The following is an 18,753-nucleotide window of genomic DNA, read 5'->3' as shown; positions in this document are numbered from 1 at the left end:
AGCAGCCTGGTTAACTGCCACACTGTCATCCACCACGCTTATACTAAGTCTGCAAGATGCACCTTTGTCCCTAACACCCAGTTCTTATAATCTGGGGAACACCACCTTTAATAGTCACTGCGTCAAAACTGTGGAACTCCCCAAGTAACAGCACTCTGGGAGGACTATGCTATAAAGACTATAATAGGTTAAGTCAGAAGCTGTCAATCATCTTCACAAGACTAATTAGGGATGGGAATTAAATTATAGAATACGACTTTGCTGCCTAAAAAGTGAAGGAAGAAAAAGAAATAGGTTCCGCAGCAAACCTGTTCCCGGTATATTCTTGAAAATTTTGAAAATGAGCAAACTCCTATTTATATTGTGCCTCTAAAGATGTTATGGTGTTCCAAGATGCTTAAATAAAAAAATCAGCTGTTTGTAAAGCATAGGTATTCTTGTAATATAGGAAGCAAAACAGCCAATTTGTGCAGATTTTGCCAAGTGTTATTCCATAAATATCAATGAGGCAGCCCTATAACTGCTTTAAGTGCCAGTTCAGGGACAGATATTGTCCAGGATAAATGGTGAACTCCTCTACCCACACCCACTCCCCCCCCCCCACACCTCACCCTCACTTAACGCCATGAGATGCTTTTACATTTATCCACAAGGACACACAGGGCCTCAATTTAACATCCAGATTGAAAGACATCAAACTTTCTTGGTGCTGATAATTCAATCTAGTATAGCAATTTAAAACGCCTTCTGTTACTGGGTTCAAGGGCAGATTGAGAGCTGCTAATACGCATTTCAACAGAAGGAGCCTGATCTTTATAAAATCTGCAGAGTTTGTTTCTCCTTTTTAAAGAAAAGGCAAAGGAGAGAGGAATTTCATTAATCTGATTACGATGATACGAAATTCTTTGAAGAAAGTTGCTTCAAATGCATTAAGTGAATAATGACAAGAATAACCTTATGGCAGTAGTAGGCTGCAAAGACTGAAATATTAGGGCAGATAAAATGTAGCTCAAATTCTTGTTGGTGATTATCCAATATTAAAGCAACTTGGCTTAGGTAGTGTACAGGATACAGTAATGCTGATTATTACTGAGGTTCTTACATTTAGCATTTTACAGTGCCAGCTTTTGTCAATAATTCAATTGGTCACACTCACCTGCTTCTTCCCTACAGCCTGGCAAATTGTAGCAATGCGCTTGTATTGGTGAGGGCTTGGGCACCATCAGATTCAATCGAGAGAAAGGGCAATGAAACTGATGGCTGATGGCTCAACAGATTCAAATAACATGGCTTGGATCTTTCTTCAGGGTTGTTTCATGTTATTTTCAGTACACAAGTGTAAAGGAGAACAAAATAATTGACAATCCAGATCTGATGCAGCACAAACAAATCCAATAATAAAAAATGTATAAATACATACATAGATAGCTAATATATGTAGATTGATTGTACATCCATAAAGTGACACTAAGCACAACAGTGTCTGTACATAAAGTGACTGACAGGTAATGATAAAGTAGGGGTGGTGGGTAGGTTAGTGGGTGGAGGTGTTGATCAGCCTTACTGCGTGGGGAAAGTACTGTTATTGAGACTGGTGGTCCTTGTGTAGGTGCTACACAGCCTTCTCTCTGATGGGACTGGGACAAACAGTCCATGAACAGGATGGGGTGGGATCCTTTGTCTTGTTACTAGCCCATTTCAGGCACTTTTTTTGTACATAAAAAGTATTCAACCCCCTCCCCCCCAGCCCCCAATTTTCATACTTTATTGTTTTACAACATTGAATCACAGTGGATTTAATTTGGCTTTTTTTTGACAGTGATCTACAAAAAAAGACTTTCATGTCAAACTGAAAACAATCTCTACAAAGTAATCTAAATTAATTACAAATATAAAATACAAAATAATTGATTGCACAAGTATTCACTCCCTTTAACATGACACACCAAATCATCACTGGTGCAGCCAATCGGTTTTAGAAGTCACGTAATTAGTTAAATAGAGATCGCCTGTGTGCAGTCAAGGTGTTTCAATTGATTGTAGTATAAATACACCTGGATCTCAAAGGTCCAACTGTTGGTGGCGGTAATGCACCATTAAGCTGGATGCCAACCACCGTAAAACAAGATACAGACAGGTCCAACTACTGGTGAGTTGGTATGCTTGGAAAAACCACCAAGCAACTCCATGAAAAGGTTATTGAAAAGCACAAGTCAGGAGATGGATACAAGATAATTTTCAAGTCACCGAATATCCTTTGGAGTACAGTGGTCAATCATCAAGAATGGAAAGAAAATGGCACAGCAGTAAATCAGCCTAGAGCAGGCCATCCTCAAAAACTGAGTGACTGTATAATAAGGGACTAGTGAAGGAGGATACCAAGTGACCTATGACAACTCTGGAGGAGTTAAAGCTTCATTGGCTGAGATAGGAGAGACTATACATACAACAACTGTTGCCCAGGTGTTTCACCAGTTGCAGATTTGTGGGAGAATGGCGAACAGAAGTCACATGAAATCTCAGCTAGTTTGCCAGAAGGCACGTGGGAGACTCCAGTCAGCTGGAAGAAGGTTCTATAGTCTGATGAAACCAAAAATCAAGCTTTTTGACCATCAGACTAAATGCTGTGTTTGGCATAAGCCAAACACCATCAAGAACACATCATCCTACCGTGAAGCATAGTGGTGGCTACATCATATGTGGGGATGCTTCACTACAGCAGGCCCTGGAAGGCTTGTGAAGGTAGATGGTAAAACTAATGCAGCAAGATACAGGGAAATCCTGGAGGAAAGCCTGAGACTATAAGAGAATTGCAACTTGGGAGAAGATTTGTTTTTCAGCAAGACAATGACCAAAGCTACACAGGAATGGCTTAAAAAAAACAAAGGGAGTGGCCAAGTCAGAGTCCAAACCTCAATCCAATTAAGAATTTGTGGCTGGACTTGAAAAGGGATGTTCACTTATGATCCCCATGCTATCTGACAGAGATTGAGCAGTAAAGAAAAATGGGGAAAAATTGCAATGTCCAGATGTGTAAAGTTGATAGAGACCTTTCCACACAGAGTCAAGGCTAATTGCTATCAAAGGTGCATCTACTGAATACTGACCTGAAGGGGGTGAATACTTACATAATCAATTACGTTGTATTTAATAATTGTAATAAGTTCAGACCAATTTGTAAAAATTTACTTTCACTTTCACACAAGTGTCTTTTTTGCTGATCAGTGTCAAAAAAGCCAAATTAAATCCACTGATTCAATACTGTAAAACAATAAAACACACTTTCCGGGGGGGAATACTTTTTATAAGAAAATAGACACTATACAGCAGGTAGGCTACTAAAATAGGCACTGTATACAGCAGATAGGCTGCTGCCAGTGATGCACTGGAAGTTTTGACTACCTGTTGTAGAGCCTTCCTGTCTGCCACACTGAAGTTTCCATACCATGCAGTTTTTTAGGACACTCTCTACGCGCATCTGTAGAATGGCGCGAGTATAGATGGGCAAAGTCCAGCTCTCTTCAGCCTCAGAAATTCGAGGCGGGCCAGCTGGTGGCGCAACGACATTGGCGCCGGACACGGGAGCGGAGGTTTCTGGGTTTGAACCCAGTCGGGTCTGCTCCCGTGTACGCTTTCCATCCGTGCCAGGTTGAGTGTTGAGATCGCAACTCAACCTCGTAAAATAAAGGGAAAATACTGTGAAAATGTCTGCGTGAGGAGTGGAGCGCCGCAGTCTCTCTCTTGTTCTGTGCCTTGTAAAAAACCATGAAAAAGACATCATCATGGACACACGCACAGACGTGCACGGATGCACATGCAGACACACACACAGACGTGCATGCACACATATGCAGACACACACACAGACGTGCACGCACGCACATGCAGACACACACACAGACGTGCACGCACGCACATGCAGACACACGCACAGACGTGCACGCACGCACATGCAGACACACACACACATGCAGACGCACGCACAGACGTGCACGCATATGCAGACACACATACAGACGTGCATGCACGCACATGCAGACACACATACAGACGTGCACGCACGCACATGCAGACGCACACCCAAAAAGAAAAAGAGGCATTGGTGCTTTTGTGATTGTATATAATGTGTTCTGGGACCATGAGAGGTTGTGTGTAATGTGCTCTCCCAGGAGTCTGAAACCGCTCGTGGTTTCCACTGCTGTGCTGCCAACGTAAAGAGGGGTACAAGTTCTCCTGATGTTGATAACCACCTCCTTTGTCTTGGCCAAACACCCAAGTCATCACATTGTCAGGCTTACCGATGACAACAGTGGTAGAGTTCATCAGCAACAATGATGAGACAGCCTACAGGTCTGTCTCACAGCACAATGGCCTTGTTAACATCGAGGACAAGGTTATATGCTTTGTACCAGGCCTGAAGCTCTTCCACCTCCTCTCTGTAGGCTGTCTCATCATTGTTGGTGATGAGCTCCCTCACTGTTATGTCATCGGCAAACCTGATGATGTGAATACCTGAGTGTTTGGCCGAGCATTGTGCGAGCAGTGTTTGCAACGTTGGGCTCAGCACACAACCCTGGGAGGGCACCTGTGTTGAGCATGAAGGGATGGGAGGAGCAGTTGTGCATTCTGACCATCTGAGGTCTGCTGATTTGGAACTCCAAATCCCAGCTGCACGATGGTAACCAAGGAGTGGGAGTTTGCTCACCAAGGACCTGGGACAATAACTTTGAATGCCAAACCGAAATCCAGAAACAGCATTCTGCCATAACTGTCCTTGTTTTCTAAGTGTGTCAGGGCAGGTGCATAGCAGATCTAAAAGTTCAAAGAAAATTTTAGCTCATCTGTGCTTGATGCCAGGTAAATTGAATAACAAAAAAAAACTGGGTGTTATCTCCTTACAAATGGGATTGATTTGAGGCCCATTAAGAAGAGCAGGGAAATAAAAGCAGCCTTTAATAATAATCTTTCAATATATCAATCTCTGACAGGACCTCTGATCATAAATCTAATGAAAGACCACTTAGATGAGTTTTTAAAAAATGCTGATTTCTCCATTATAATTCAAAGGTTAGATTGTACTGAAATGAAACATTCTCTCCACATCCACCTTATCTAGTCCTTTCAACATTCAGTAGGTTTCAATGAGATCCTCTGCATTCTTCTCAATTCCAGCGAGTACAGGCCCAAAGGTGCCAGATACTCCTATGTTAACTCTTTCATTCCTGGAATCATCTTCATGAACCTCCTCTGGACCCTTTCAAATGACAACATATCCTTTCTGAGATACCGGGCCAAAACTGTTGTCAATACTCCAGGTGCAGCCTGACTAATGTCTTATAAATCCTCAGCATTATCTCCTTGTTTTTAATATTCTATTCCCCTTGAAATAAATGCCAACATTGCATTTGCCTTCTTTGCCACAGACTCAACCTGTAAATTAACCTTCCGGGAGTCTTGCACGAGGACTCCTCAAGTCCCTCTGCACCTCTGATGTTTCAACCTTCTTCCCATAGATAATAGTCTGCGCTATTTTTCCTTTTACCAAAATGCATTATCATACATTTCCCAACACTGTATTCCATCTGCCATTTTTTTGCCCATTCTTTCAATTTGTCCAAGTCCTGCTGCAATCACATTGCTTCAATACTATCTACCCCTCCAACTATCTTCATATCATCGCAAGCGTTGCCACAAAGCTATCGATTCCATTATCTAAATGTTTGACAAATAATGTTAATTGTAGCAGTCCCAATACTGACCCCTGAGGAACACCACTAGTCACTGACATCCAACCAGAAAAGGCCCCCTTTATTCCCACTCACTGACTTTGACTTTATCATTAGTCTCCAGGTATCCTGAAACCTCATCCTTTAGCAATAGACTCCAACATTTTCCCAACCACTAAGGTTGGGCTAACTGGCCTATAATTTCCTTTCTTTTGCCTCCCTCTCTTCTTAAAGAATTGAGTGACTTTTGCAATCTTCCAATTCTCCGGGACCATGCCAGATTCAACTGATTCTTGAAATATCATGACCAACGCATCATCCGTCATCTCTTCAGCAATCTCTTATGGGATGTAGTCCATCTGGTCCTGGTGGCTTATCCACCTTAAGACCTTTCAGTTTGCCTAGCACTTTTTCCCCTTTGTAACAGCAATGGCACTCACTCCTGCTCCCTGACACTCACAGACCTCTGGCACACTGCTGGTGTCCTCCACAGTGAAGATGCAAAGTACTCATTAAGTTCATCTGTCATATCTTTGTCCCCCATTACTACCTCACCAGCATCATTTTCCAATGGTCTCATATCAACTCACTTCACTCTTTACATATCTGAAAAAAATCTTTTAGTATCCTGCTTTATATTGTTCGCTAGTTTTCTCTCATTTCATCTTTTCCCTTCTTATAGCTTTTTTAGTTGCCTAGTTGGATTTTAAAAGCTTCCCAGTCATCCAGCTTCCCACTGAGTTTTGCTACTTTGTCCCTGTCCTTGGATTTATGCAAGCCTTAACTTCCTTTGTCAACCACGGTCACCTTCCCCTGCCATTTGAGAACAACTTCTGTGAGAGTTATCTATCCTGCGCTTTGTGAACTATTCCCAGAAATTTCAGCCATCTCTGCTCTGCCCTCATCCCCGCCAGTATCCTCCTCCAATGGACCTGGGCAAACTCTTCTCTCGTGCCTCTGTAATTCCCTTATTCCATTTTGATACTGATACACGTGACTTATTCTGTGGTTTCAATCTGCTGGTACTAACTACTCCATCAGACACACTTTTTTTTCTTAATTTCAATTCTTCTACCCTTAAAAAAAATGTGGACACTCCTCACACTAATGTTGTGTGGCATGAAAATGAGACTGTTAGGAAACAATACTCTGAAAATGGAAAGCAGAAAGTAGACTTAAGGAATTTATAAAATGTCACATAACCAGACAATTATTAATCAATTTGTAGAAAATTGACATGATCATTGACTATTAAGTTGGCTCAAATGTTTGTTATAATGGGAAAGGTATTGTTTAAAATGTGAATATAAAACTACAATTGATTTCTTGCAATTATGACATTAAACCTATCAGATACAAGTACACTGAAATGGATAATTCAGCCATTGGTTAATCGGAGCAGCTGCTCATTCAGACTCTTAAAGAACAAAAACTAATCAAGCAAATAACCAGGTTTCCCTTTGATTACTTGCGGCACTATGCCGCTTAATTGAGACAGAAGATTCTTGCTGAACTGTTTCTAACTAGCATCAGTTGCGTGGACTTGTGTAGCTGTTAGACTCTACACCATGCTTAGAGAGTGTACGGTTTTAAAAAAATAATGTGAGTTGTGTATGTTTTTAATTCAGAAAGCAGTGATTTTTGTCACTGATAGTTGGTGAGAAGTAAACAGTTAGACAATTTAGAACAGTTTTGCTCACCATTGTTTTAAGCATTCAGGCTTGGAGATGCCAGAAGTGGGCGGGAGTGAAAATAAAACTATTTTACTACTTCAACAAGATAAGAACTACGAAGAATTAAGGCATCAACAATCACCTTGAATGTTACCATGAAAATGAAGACTTGGAGGATGCAATCATCCAAATCATTATATGAAAGTACTCCATTGTCTGCACTTACTTTGTTCACTTACAGTCAAAAGAACATGGCAGCATACATTGGATGAATTCATCCGTCGAAAGAAACTAATAGTTTTATAGTACTGTGAAAGTATTGGTAGTTTTCCAATTTGTTCTATGTTTAATTTAAATACATAACTTGTTACTCAGTTAAATGGTAAATTTTATTTTTTTATGTTTAACTATTTCCATGAAACTTCAGAAAAATGGGGCAGCCTCTTAATTGGGCCAAAATGTACTGGTCCCAATTAACCGGAACCCAAACTACAGACAGGTGTTAAGACTGACAAATCTTGAGGAAGGAGGTTTTTCTACTTTCTTAGTAGTTATTGTTTTCCCAGGACCTGGTTAACATTTTGTATCATTTCTTTCCCAGCTACTACTATTGGCACTACACATTTTGACAAAATGAGACACCTTATTTTTTTTCCTGAATCATTAACAAATCTTTACACAGTTTGGTTCTTTAATTACTCTAAAGGTACTTAGTTTCACATTCTCAAGGAAGTCTGCTACAATGTTATTAGAAGTCATAGCCCAGCCCTGCATTCGATTTCATGTGCACTCCTTAACTCTCAAACCATCGTCATTGTGTTTTGTACATCAACCTCTCCCTGTTTACTTTAGTCAATTCATTCTAAAACCAGTTTTTTTTGTTGGCAGGATGTCAGATTTCCAATTTCCACTGCAATTAAAAGAAAACTTGAATGTGGATGATATGGAAGGTTGTCGTAGGTTACAATTGGACTTTGATAGGATGCAGAGCTGGGCTGAGAAGTGGCAGATCGAGTTCAATCCTGAAAGATGTTAAGCGATACACTTTGGAAAGTAGAACTTGAAGAAAGAGTACAGGCAGGGGTGCAGTGTTAGCCGGAGCATGTCCGGCACATCTTTAAGAAAAAAGCCAAAATAAACAAGCTAATTAATTAGGTGCCACCCAGGGTGATCTGAGTAGCTCAGAAACTGCTGATCTGCTGGGATTTTTACGCACAGACTCTAGAGTTTACAAAGAATGGTGCCAAAATCAAACAAAAAAATCCAGCGAGTGGCTGTTCTGTGAGTGAAAACATCTTGTCAAATCCACTCGCTGGATTTTTTTTTTGTTTTTGGTAGATGCAGGTACATTATGGACATTTAAGAGACTCTTAGATAGACAAATGGATGAAAGAAAAAAATGGAGGGCTACGTGGAAGGAAGGTGTTAGACTGGTCTTGGAGTAGGTTAAAAGTTGGCACATCTGGGTCAAAGGGTCTATGCTCTTCTGCACTGTTCTATTTTCTATGATCTGTAGCAACTACACATGGACAATTCAAAATCTACTTCTGTATCTTTCTCCATTACTGCAACTTTAGGGGCTGGTGGTGGTTGGTGTTGTGGGAGGAACTACCATGGTTAGCTTTTGTACATCTACATTTATATTGGATGTTAGTATGGTTCCTTCCACACTTTTCAATCACTTTACCCCTTCCCAAGTCTAGGGTCACTGTAGCCAATTACGATATACCAGGTAGGATATGATCACCCACTGCTGTATGGCAATTAAAGCCCAGGCACTTGTATGGTTTAGTCTTACATAAAGCATCAGAATTCGTCACAAATTAAGTTCTCAATAACAAATCTCAAAAATGAGGAGAGTTATAATTGCTAGTTGCAGTTTTCACGCTTCTACTGTTGGTGGCACAGAAGTGGGGGGCGTAGATCTTGATGGAAGCACATTCCCTAACCTACTGAATCAGTAATATGCATGGGGTTCACATTACTAACAAGGACAGGCTGCAGCTGCTTGTTGCTAAGACAAAAGTAGAAGGAAGTACACAACATTTAGTTGATTATTCCATAGTTGGGGAATGCATACAACATGTATTATGATTTCCAGAAACAGGACTTATTGATAGAACATTGGTAGAATGGCTCACTCCCTAATATTAATATAATGCCTAATTTGGGCAGAAATTAAAGATTTGGCTGCCTGTATCCTTTAGGATCAATTTTTAAATACTTAGTTGTAAATAAGGCTCTGCATAATCTAGCTCCTCCGAATATTTTGGAGTGTTTATCCCCTTATATCCCTAATCGTAACCTTAGATCCCCAAATACTGGTTTGCTTAGTGTACCTAGAGCCAAACATACAAGAACTAGTGAAGCAGGCTTTTGCTCTTATGCACCAAAAATCTGGAATATTCTACTGACTGAGATACGCCAGGCTAGTACTGTGGAACATTTCAAGACGCTTCTGAAAAAAATATACTCCTTTAAAAAAAATTTGGCCAACATACAGGATTACTTAGTGTGTTGATGTTGGTTGCATTTATAGAATTTAGTATATTTGATTACATTTTATTATGTAATGTTTGTTTTTACTTATGAATTTTTAATTTTCTCATTTCTGTGACTATATTGATGTCTATGTAAAGCACTTTGGGCCTGCATCTTAATGTATGAAAGGTGCTTTATAAAGATATCATTGGTACATTATTTACTTGCGTTCTGGGACACAAATCGAGAATAATTGGCTCATTGCATCTACTATTCATCTTCACCTCATTAACGCAATTTTCTTGGAAGAGAAACCTTAACACTAATTTTGAAAATTTCTTCCAACTACTTGTATTCATTCCAACATTTTTAATGAGACAACTAATGTTTCAACTAATTTGTTCATGAGATCACACCACTTGACTCCATCCCAAAGATGTTAGTGCCCAAATATCCCTTTCCCAGTCTCACACAAACTGAAATCTAAACCAATCTTTCCCACAACTCAGTGGTAATTTCTTCCTTTGCTAGAGTGAATGTTGCAAACGACCTGATCTATCACTTGATGCAGTATTCCTCATTACCCTCTCTTCAATACTTACTACCATCATCTCCACCGTGATTAGAAAGGCTGGCATTCATGTATAATAGTGGCTAGTAATTTGCCAATGGCTTTCTACTTTCATCCACATCTCAAAATTCCCCCAATATATCCCACTTATCCTACCTCATCCAATCACTAGTTGAACATCCATTATATCAGATAACTTCAGCTTGGGCCAGTATTTCTATCTAGTCAGACATGCCATTAAAGTCACAACTTCTTCCAATTAAACATTACAAAAACCATAATCTAGATCAGAATCAGGTTTACTATCACTGATATACATCATTAAATTTGTGTTGTGGCAAGACTTAAAAATCACGTTAGAAAGATAAATAGTGTACAAGAGAAATAACAAGGTAGTGTACATTGGTTCATGGACTGTTTAGAAAGCTGATGGCAGAGGGGAAGCTGTTCTTAAAACATTGAACGTGGGTCTTCATGCCCCTGTATCAACTTGGCAGTAGTAATGCTACATACCATTGATTCTATTCATTGCCAAATATCAATAGCCCATTCAACTACATTTGATCTTCCAGACTAAATAACCTTTAACAAAATGACACAAGAGCCATGACACATTGTCTTGGTAGTCCCCAACCTGACAGAATCAACATTGATGTCTCTAACTTCCACTAACCACTCCCTTCTGTCCTTCACTCACCATCTTAGTTTCCTCATCCCTCTGGACCCTTTAACCCTTCTCTTTCCCCTCTCTACTCTCACAACCTGCCCATCACCCACACCTTTCTTGCTTTGATTTCCCACCTCCTTCCTTTTATTCCTTGGTGTGTGTGTGTCCTTTTCTATCAAATTCCTTCTGCAGCCATTATGTCCAGCTTTTCACATCATTCCCACTCCCCCTACCCCTCACCTTGCCCCTCTCATCTGTATTCACTTATCACTCACCAGCTCGTGCTCCATTCCCTCTCTCACCCTTCTATTTTAGCCCACCTCCTTGATTGTTCCCTTCCCTTCATAGATCCTGCCTGACCTGCTGAGTTCATGACAAGAAGCTAAATCAAAATATAAAAACAAATAAATTGAGGCTTCCATTAGACTGCAAAATAGCAAATGGGATTTTTTTTTAATTTCAAAAGGGAATAATATGGAAAGTAAGCCTGTCAGCTACCAACATTTTCTGTTACAGATATGATTAACGATGTTATAGCAGGGCACTTAGAAAAATTCATGGTAATTAGGCAAAATGAACTGTTTTCTAAAAGAGAAATCAGAGCTGAATAATGTTGGGAGGTGTTCAATGAAATAACACACTGTATATATAAAAAAAAACAATAAGTGCATCATGCTTCGACTTCCAGAAGGAATTTGTTAAGGATCATTGCAGAAGGCAGAAGTTCAGGGTATTGGTGAGGACAAACAGTAGGCGTTAATGGCTGGCAAGATGACATGAGTGGTCTGCCACAGTGATCACTGCTGGGGTATCTTTTTACAATTTATTTCAATGAAAACTGAAGGTGCAGTTGCTATAGTTGCTGAGTGATTTAAGTTGTGGAGAGACTACAAAGATGTAGAACGATCAACAGAGTAGGCAATGTAATATACTGTGGGAATATGAAATAATTCACTGGCAGAGAAAATTATCTAAAGTGGTGAAAGAAAGGAGAGCTTTGAGATACAGAGAGATCCAAACATTAGCAGAAATCATAAAGGGGGATGAAAGTTCTGAGAAGCTAACAGAATGTAATAATTTATTGAGTTGACTACAAAAGAGGGAATGCTTCACCTACAAAGTGGTTTAGTGAAATCACATCAGGAGCTTTGGAGGGTATGGGCATCATTTAATACAAGGACGTTTGAAAAGTTTACTAGACTAATATACTATAAGGAGTGCCTTCTAGGGTAAGGTTGGACAGGATAGGCTTATAGTTCCTGGAGTTTAGAAGAGTGAGGTGACTTGATTGAAACACAGTATCATTGGGATTTTGAAGAGGAGAGGACATATCTTTTCTTGGGAGTGGGGTGGTGAACCGATGGCACACCCAACAATTTTGTTAACACGCAGTGTTACTCGATTCTTTAAAACCCACCCATAAGAAAAATATGTGAAACGGTGAATGGTATTTTGACAACCTGAGAGCAGTGAGATGTTTTCACAGGAAACGTCTCACGCCAGCTTAGTACCAGCTAGATAGTTGTGAGAATACGTGACGTTGGATGATATATTTTGAAATCCTTCGCAGAGCTGGTGTACACGGTATTTGGACAGTAAATGGTTATAACAATGCTATTTAGAAATGTTATTTTTAATTGCCTTTTTAAAGTTTAATATAATTTTGAACAGGTTTTCTAAAATGCTTCATTTATTTCAATCTGTCTCTGTTATACTTTTATTAACAGTAAAACAATAGGCATAAGCAACACGACTAATTTTTCTCCCCCTTTCAAAGACCATAATTGCCACTCCTGAGAACATCAGTCACCATTTGAGAATTATGACAGTAGGGGCATTTTTTTTCCTCTGAGGGCTGGGAATCTTTGGAAATATTCCTCAAAGAGAAGTCGGAGAAGATTTAAATATGTTTGTGGCAATGTTACATTGACTTTCAATGAGCTAATGCACATGACAGCCTCTTAGGATGCCCAACAAGCAAAGACAGGCCAGAAAGGAGTACATCTTATAAACAAGAGCAGCTAATATATGCTTTTGAGGAAATTGTAATTAGTGCATCCTTGTTTTTTCATCCACCCTTCTCAAATTGCTTCCAGCCTGCAATCATACACAGTGGTTAATGCAGATTTCCACTAATGATGCTTAGAAGAGCTGATGATGTAAAATTAGATCTAATAACTTTTTTTCCCTTTATCTTAGGAGGCAGGTAATTGAAAATTTAGGTTAACTTACAGATAAATTCTGAACAAACATTACTCTCTGTACAATGCAGTTAACATTGTGGAACCTTCCATAGTTTAGACCCGCCCAACAAAAAAAATATATATACACACACATTTATTTCAAGTTGAAAACAATTGGAACACTTTCAAGGTTCGACAGCAATTTGCCATTACTTTAGATAGCAATCTGTACCAGTAGTGGAAATAGTCTTGTAAATGTGTTGTTCATATACAATATTTTGTATAAATAAAGCATTTGGAATATTCCAGGATGTATTTATGAATGAAAAACTTGGGAAGGATTCCTTTCAATCAGGGAAACACATGCTTTCTATCTGAATTAGTCAATTTTAAGGCAGCCTGATTTAAATCAGGCCCTGTAATTTTACATAGTCCTAATTTCCTTCACCCAAAATAGTGGTGGATTTTCAGCAGTTCAGAACTCATTTGTCTCTGAACTGAACTGAAATCTGGAATTTATTCTCTGAACTCTCTACATACAATTCTTTTAGGATGCACTTTAGAACTGACCTGACTATGCTGTCACACTTTTGATGACTACCCTTTATGTCTCTTTTTTTAAAGACAGTACTCCTTTGAAGGATCTTGGGATGTTTTACTACACAAAAAAAAGTCAATACAAATTGTCAATGGAGGAATGTTGTACAAATTGGGAGACTAGGGTGACTTGTGTGCATAAAATTATTTGGATTCAACTTTTTTTTCCCTAACTACTCTAATTATCATTGTGAACTTTACAGCTGGTACGGCAAGCAATAAAGCTGTGTTTAGTACTGCGCCAGTATGTGTGTAGCAGCCTTTGGGGCTTATTGACAATGTTAATTTTGTCTTTACTTTTGGAAACATTTTTTTTAAAAACACATTGACAGAAATTTTAACAACATTACTAAAGATCAATTACAGCTGTTTGTAAAATACTGTGACACATATATCACTATTTTGGACTAACGATTAGAAGAAAACGGTATTTTGGTACCAAATACCATGAATTTGCATCCAATTTTCAGATAAGTGAGCCTTTAGGAAAGCCTATCAAGTTTTGCCAGATGATTGTAAAATATACGCAACAATCCAGAGCACATACTTAAATATTTTTCCCTCAAAGATCACTCCACTATTGGAATAATTGCATTGATCGGCTCAACCTTCCTGCTGATTGTACCAAAGTAATATTACAGCAACCTAATAAAGTAGTATCAATCTCTGTATCTGTGGGTGGGTTTGGGCGCGTCAGTAAACTGGAAGTTCTCAGCTGGTCAAAGGCCACGAAACAGATTGCAAGGCTCGAACTCAGCGGAACATCTTTACATCGAAAGCGATCTACTTGCCATTTACCGGAGTTTAGCTTCGTTAAACATTGATAAGAGCTGAAGCGGTCGACCCGACAGCAGAGTTTTATTCTTACGGCACTGCGTTCGGTCAGTGTTCCCCGTCTTTATAACATCGTCAGCAGCACGTTAGCGTCGAGGTCCAAGATCGGCGACAACTGAATTTTTTTTAGTTATAGAAGGTGCTCAGTTATCAACAGAAATACAGCAGGAAGCCACTTTTGTCAGGGAGTTAAGGCCAAAGGTCAGGCAGCTATCGTATGCAAACAGGATGCTGTCAGCTTTTCCCAATTGAACCACCGTTCTGATCGAGTTACTGTGAGTGTTAAAAAGTAACAATCAGCTCTGATACTAATGACTGAGTACAGAAGTACTGACAACTGGAGCTAGAATTTTCTGTCAATGCCGCAGAAGATGCTGATAAGAGGAAGAAGTTGATAAACAAGAAAAGGAAAATTACATCTTTTAGAGCGAAGCACTAGTTGACTAGTCATTGTGGGAAGTGACTTCAGCAAACTAGGGGCAAGTGCACCATGGGGCGACGGTGTTAAATCATACTTTTAAAAAAAGTTAGGGATTGTGATACAAAAAAAGTAACAGGAGTGAAAATACAAGCCCAGAAAGATGGTGCTAGTACTGACTGAGCATTTAAAATTTTACCAAAAAAAAGTCAGATGTGAAGTTGTGATACTGCCCTACAGATTTGTGGCAGTTTGTGTGACACCCAGCTGATAAACGAGAAAACCCAGCAGTTTACGCACAGGTGTTATATTGCTACCTTGCATTGGCATGCCAAAGGTGTACATAGTCTTGTGATACAGCAAATTGGTTGTTGAATCATAATTAGTCTGGGTTAGCAGCATATTTATTTGCTCCCACCCCTATTAACCCCCTCCCCCAGATAGAAGCACAAACATTGCTAGCGCCCCTCAGCCATCAAAGCAAATCCAGTTCATATTTGACACTAACTGAAATACTGGAAGATTAAAACAATAAAAATACCATTTGAATTGACTTTTTGACCAGTCATTTCTTAAAGGAGCAGGGATTTGGTATTTTTAAAAGGTCAATGACCAAAAGGAACATTTCTAACCTGTTTAAAAGTTTAAAGCTAAGCTAACTAGTCACACTTTCTAATAGTAATCAAATCATCTATTCTTACTGCATTAAAAATCCTCAATCATTTCCAAAATCCTTCATTTCTTACCCTATGATAATCCTCAATTTTCTCAATTCATCCTCATAAACAACTAAATTTAGTATCATACTTGTGACCTGCCCATCCATTCATGACAATTTATGCAAGTCAATATCAGCTGATCCAAGACCAAGAGATCAAAATCGGGCACTATGTCCAAATTATTTAACTAAAACTGTATTTGCTTTTTTACTTTATTAGACCAGTATTATAAGTAATGCTTTTTCATTCACATAGCTATAGCCTCTTTAGCATATTTGTAAAATCTCAGTTCCAAACCCATATGTCATTGTTCAAATATTTTACAAAAGTACATGCAAAGTATTAATCTAGAAAAAGGTGTAATCCTCTTTCCTTTGAGTTTAAAAGCTTTTGAACTGTTGACATGTTTTTTAAATGAAAAAAATGATTTTGTACAAAAGATAATCATTCACAAATCATACTTAAATTCAAATGTATATTCAGAAAATTAACAGCAGTGACAACAGTCATATACAGTTTATAATATGCCACAAATTTACAGCATTCGCTCAGGTGCAAAATGATCTTTTTTAATGCCTTAAAATAAGTCTGACTTATTTTAACTTGAATTTCTCCTAGAGTATGTTTCGTAGACAAACTTTTTGTATATATCAGTTCTTCATAAATATTGAACACATTCGCCTCCTCAGATGCTGCCTGCCTTGCTGAGTTCATCTGGCAGTTTTTTTTTTAAACTCCAGATTGTGACATAGGCAATCTCTTCTGCCTTCTTAAATATGTCCATTTTAAACACAGAAGTCAGCAAACCACATCACCACAATTTCAACATCAAACCAGGAAGCTAGTGTTTAACAAAAATGTTCTCTCTGTGGCCTGCAGCTATCGTGCACCAAACTGCACCTGTAATTTATACATCCAGGGAAGCTTGCAAAGGGTTCCAGTTTAACAAATGACTCATGACAAACCCAACATATAGACCGACGAAATGGCAAAGCCCATGAATCAGTGAAACTAACTGCATCTTGGAACCGAATCCCTGCATGAGATGTCACCTTGGTTGACAAGGACAAGGCCTGCATTCGTAATGCCTAACATGTGTAACATTCATGAAAAGTGGAATAAATTAAAGGCAAGCTTTGGTGGAAGTGAGAAGGTCGCGCCTTGGTGGGGGTAGCTGAGAGAGAATTAGGAGCTTCTTCCTCTTTTAACTTTCATTACATTGTTGTCCAACTGAAGGCACCAACTAACCACTATTTTTACATTATTAACAGGATAATCAACGGTAGTTAACTCATAAAAGGTACAGGAACTTGCGTTACTGAGCAATTATTACAACATAATGATGTCTAAGCCCACCTTCCCATTAACATTGGGCTCTTTTAAGACGCTCGCCCTCTTGATGACTCAACCTAACTTGATTAATAACTTCTCCCGCCTCCTAAGAATCTACGTCAGCCCCACAGCAATTGCCGATTGTTCATTGGGTGGCGTTGTTGTCAAACACACCACTGGCGCGCGCGCAGCACCTGACAGTTAATAGGTTAGGTTGTACCGCGCCGAATTTCCTCCCCACCCCCTTCTCTTTAACGCGTTGTATTGTGGGAACAGCAGTCCTCTTCCTTGCGCTGCCAGGCAACAGGGCGGAGGCCTGCGGACTACAGCTCCCGGCAGTCGCGGCGTGGCGCCTGCGCGTTCTCTCTCCCCGGTCAGTCGGGGGGCGAAACGTAAGCAAATGTACAGTATTGAGTACAGTAGGTAGAGAGAAGCCGGCCGGTGCGCCAATTTCCGCATAACAACACGCTGCAAACGTCAGTTTTACCTCGGGTCCGAGGCGTTCAGGCGGTTGGGGGAAAGTAGAAGCGAAGGTTGAGAAGGTACCTGGTGGTCTCGAGTCCGGTTGTGTTCAGGCCCAGGTTGGATGTGTCACCCACACTCACTCCCTCCCTCTCTCTGTTACTATCTGCCAATGGCCCGTATGTAACTCACTCCCTTCCTGGTTCCACCAGGCCCTCCCCCCTCTTAAAGCGGTCTTGTGCCCTCCCTCCGTGTCTCAGGGTCCTACTTCCTCAGCTTCATGCTCCCTTTCAGAGCCAAATGCAGGAAACCACTGAAATGAACTAGCCTCGCCTCCTAAATGACAATTATCTCATTTTTCTGCCCAATCCCACTGTGAGGGTCTCTAATGCCCACCCCAAACCACCCACCCTCACTCTTAAAGCTGCAAAGAACCCCTCCCGATGCCGTGTTCCTAACCTCTCCCTTCACCAAAGTAAACCATGATTAATTTCTTTCATCAAAGGCATTTTTTGTTTCTTTAGTGTTATTGTAGGTGTAATGATAGGTTTCCCTGTTGTCTCCCTATAGATTTTCTAGTATTTAAAGCTGTAATGGTCCCCCTTCTTGAGGTCAGAGTGATATATTTTAAATTACCATCTTCAACACTGGTATAACCAGTGGGTTATTGTGCTGGCTGCAAGGGCTTGCCTAGTTGGATCTCACAGGTTCCAGTCGGAAGATTCAAAACAATAAATGAATTATACTTTGGAGAGTTCTAGTCATTCCAGCTTTAGCTTGAATATACTGAAGCAAGGGCAAGAGGCAATCTGGTCTTTCTCCTCGCAATATACCGGCATGAAGATCAAGATCAATTAAGCAATCTTAATTCATCCACTTAATTCAGTCCTTCACAACCATGATTGCTGCATCTGATAAAATCTTAAATTATTCTATGATTTTATTTCCACTATTTGCACAATCCATTCCTAATGCAGATCACACTTTGCATTAGAAAGTTATGGTTTTTAATTGCATATTTTCCAACCATCAATTTTTATATCTTGGTGGAACTATGCAAGTACAGGTTATTGATGATATTAGTATACGA

General features: G+C 39.7%; 1 protein-coding gene across 4 annotated transcripts in view; it reads right to left on the bottom strand.

The window, feature by feature from the left end:
• Window positions 1-17,814, bottom strand: part of zbtb7a (zinc finger and BTB domain containing 7a) — a 157,112-nt gene extending 139,298 nt beyond the window's left edge. Inside the window, exon 1 of one of the 4 annotated variants that reach the window (XM_063032477.1) lies at window positions 17,689-17,814. Coding sequence is in view for 1 of the 4 variants with exons in the window: in XM_063032475.1 (XP_062888545.1) it covers window positions 14,697-14,719 (23 nt within the window). In the remaining 3 variants the exon portion in view is untranslated. Of the gene's footprint in view, window positions 1-14,689; window positions 14,981-17,688 lie in introns of those variants that run through there. The other 3 variants (XM_063032479.1, XM_063032476.1, XM_063032475.1) reach the window with 3 other exon arrangements.
• Window positions 17,815-18,753: the final 939 nt, after the last annotated feature.

The sequence above is a fragment of the Mobula hypostoma genome, chromosome 24 (genome assembly GCF_963921235.1).
Source record: "Mobula hypostoma chromosome 24, sMobHyp1.1, whole genome shotgun sequence".
NCBI lineage: Eukaryota > Metazoa > Chordata > Chondrichthyes > Myliobatiformes > Myliobatidae > Mobula > Mobula hypostoma.
The sequence above is the reverse complement of the archived record's forward strand: the minus strand, read 5'-3'. Positions and strand labels throughout refer to the sequence as shown.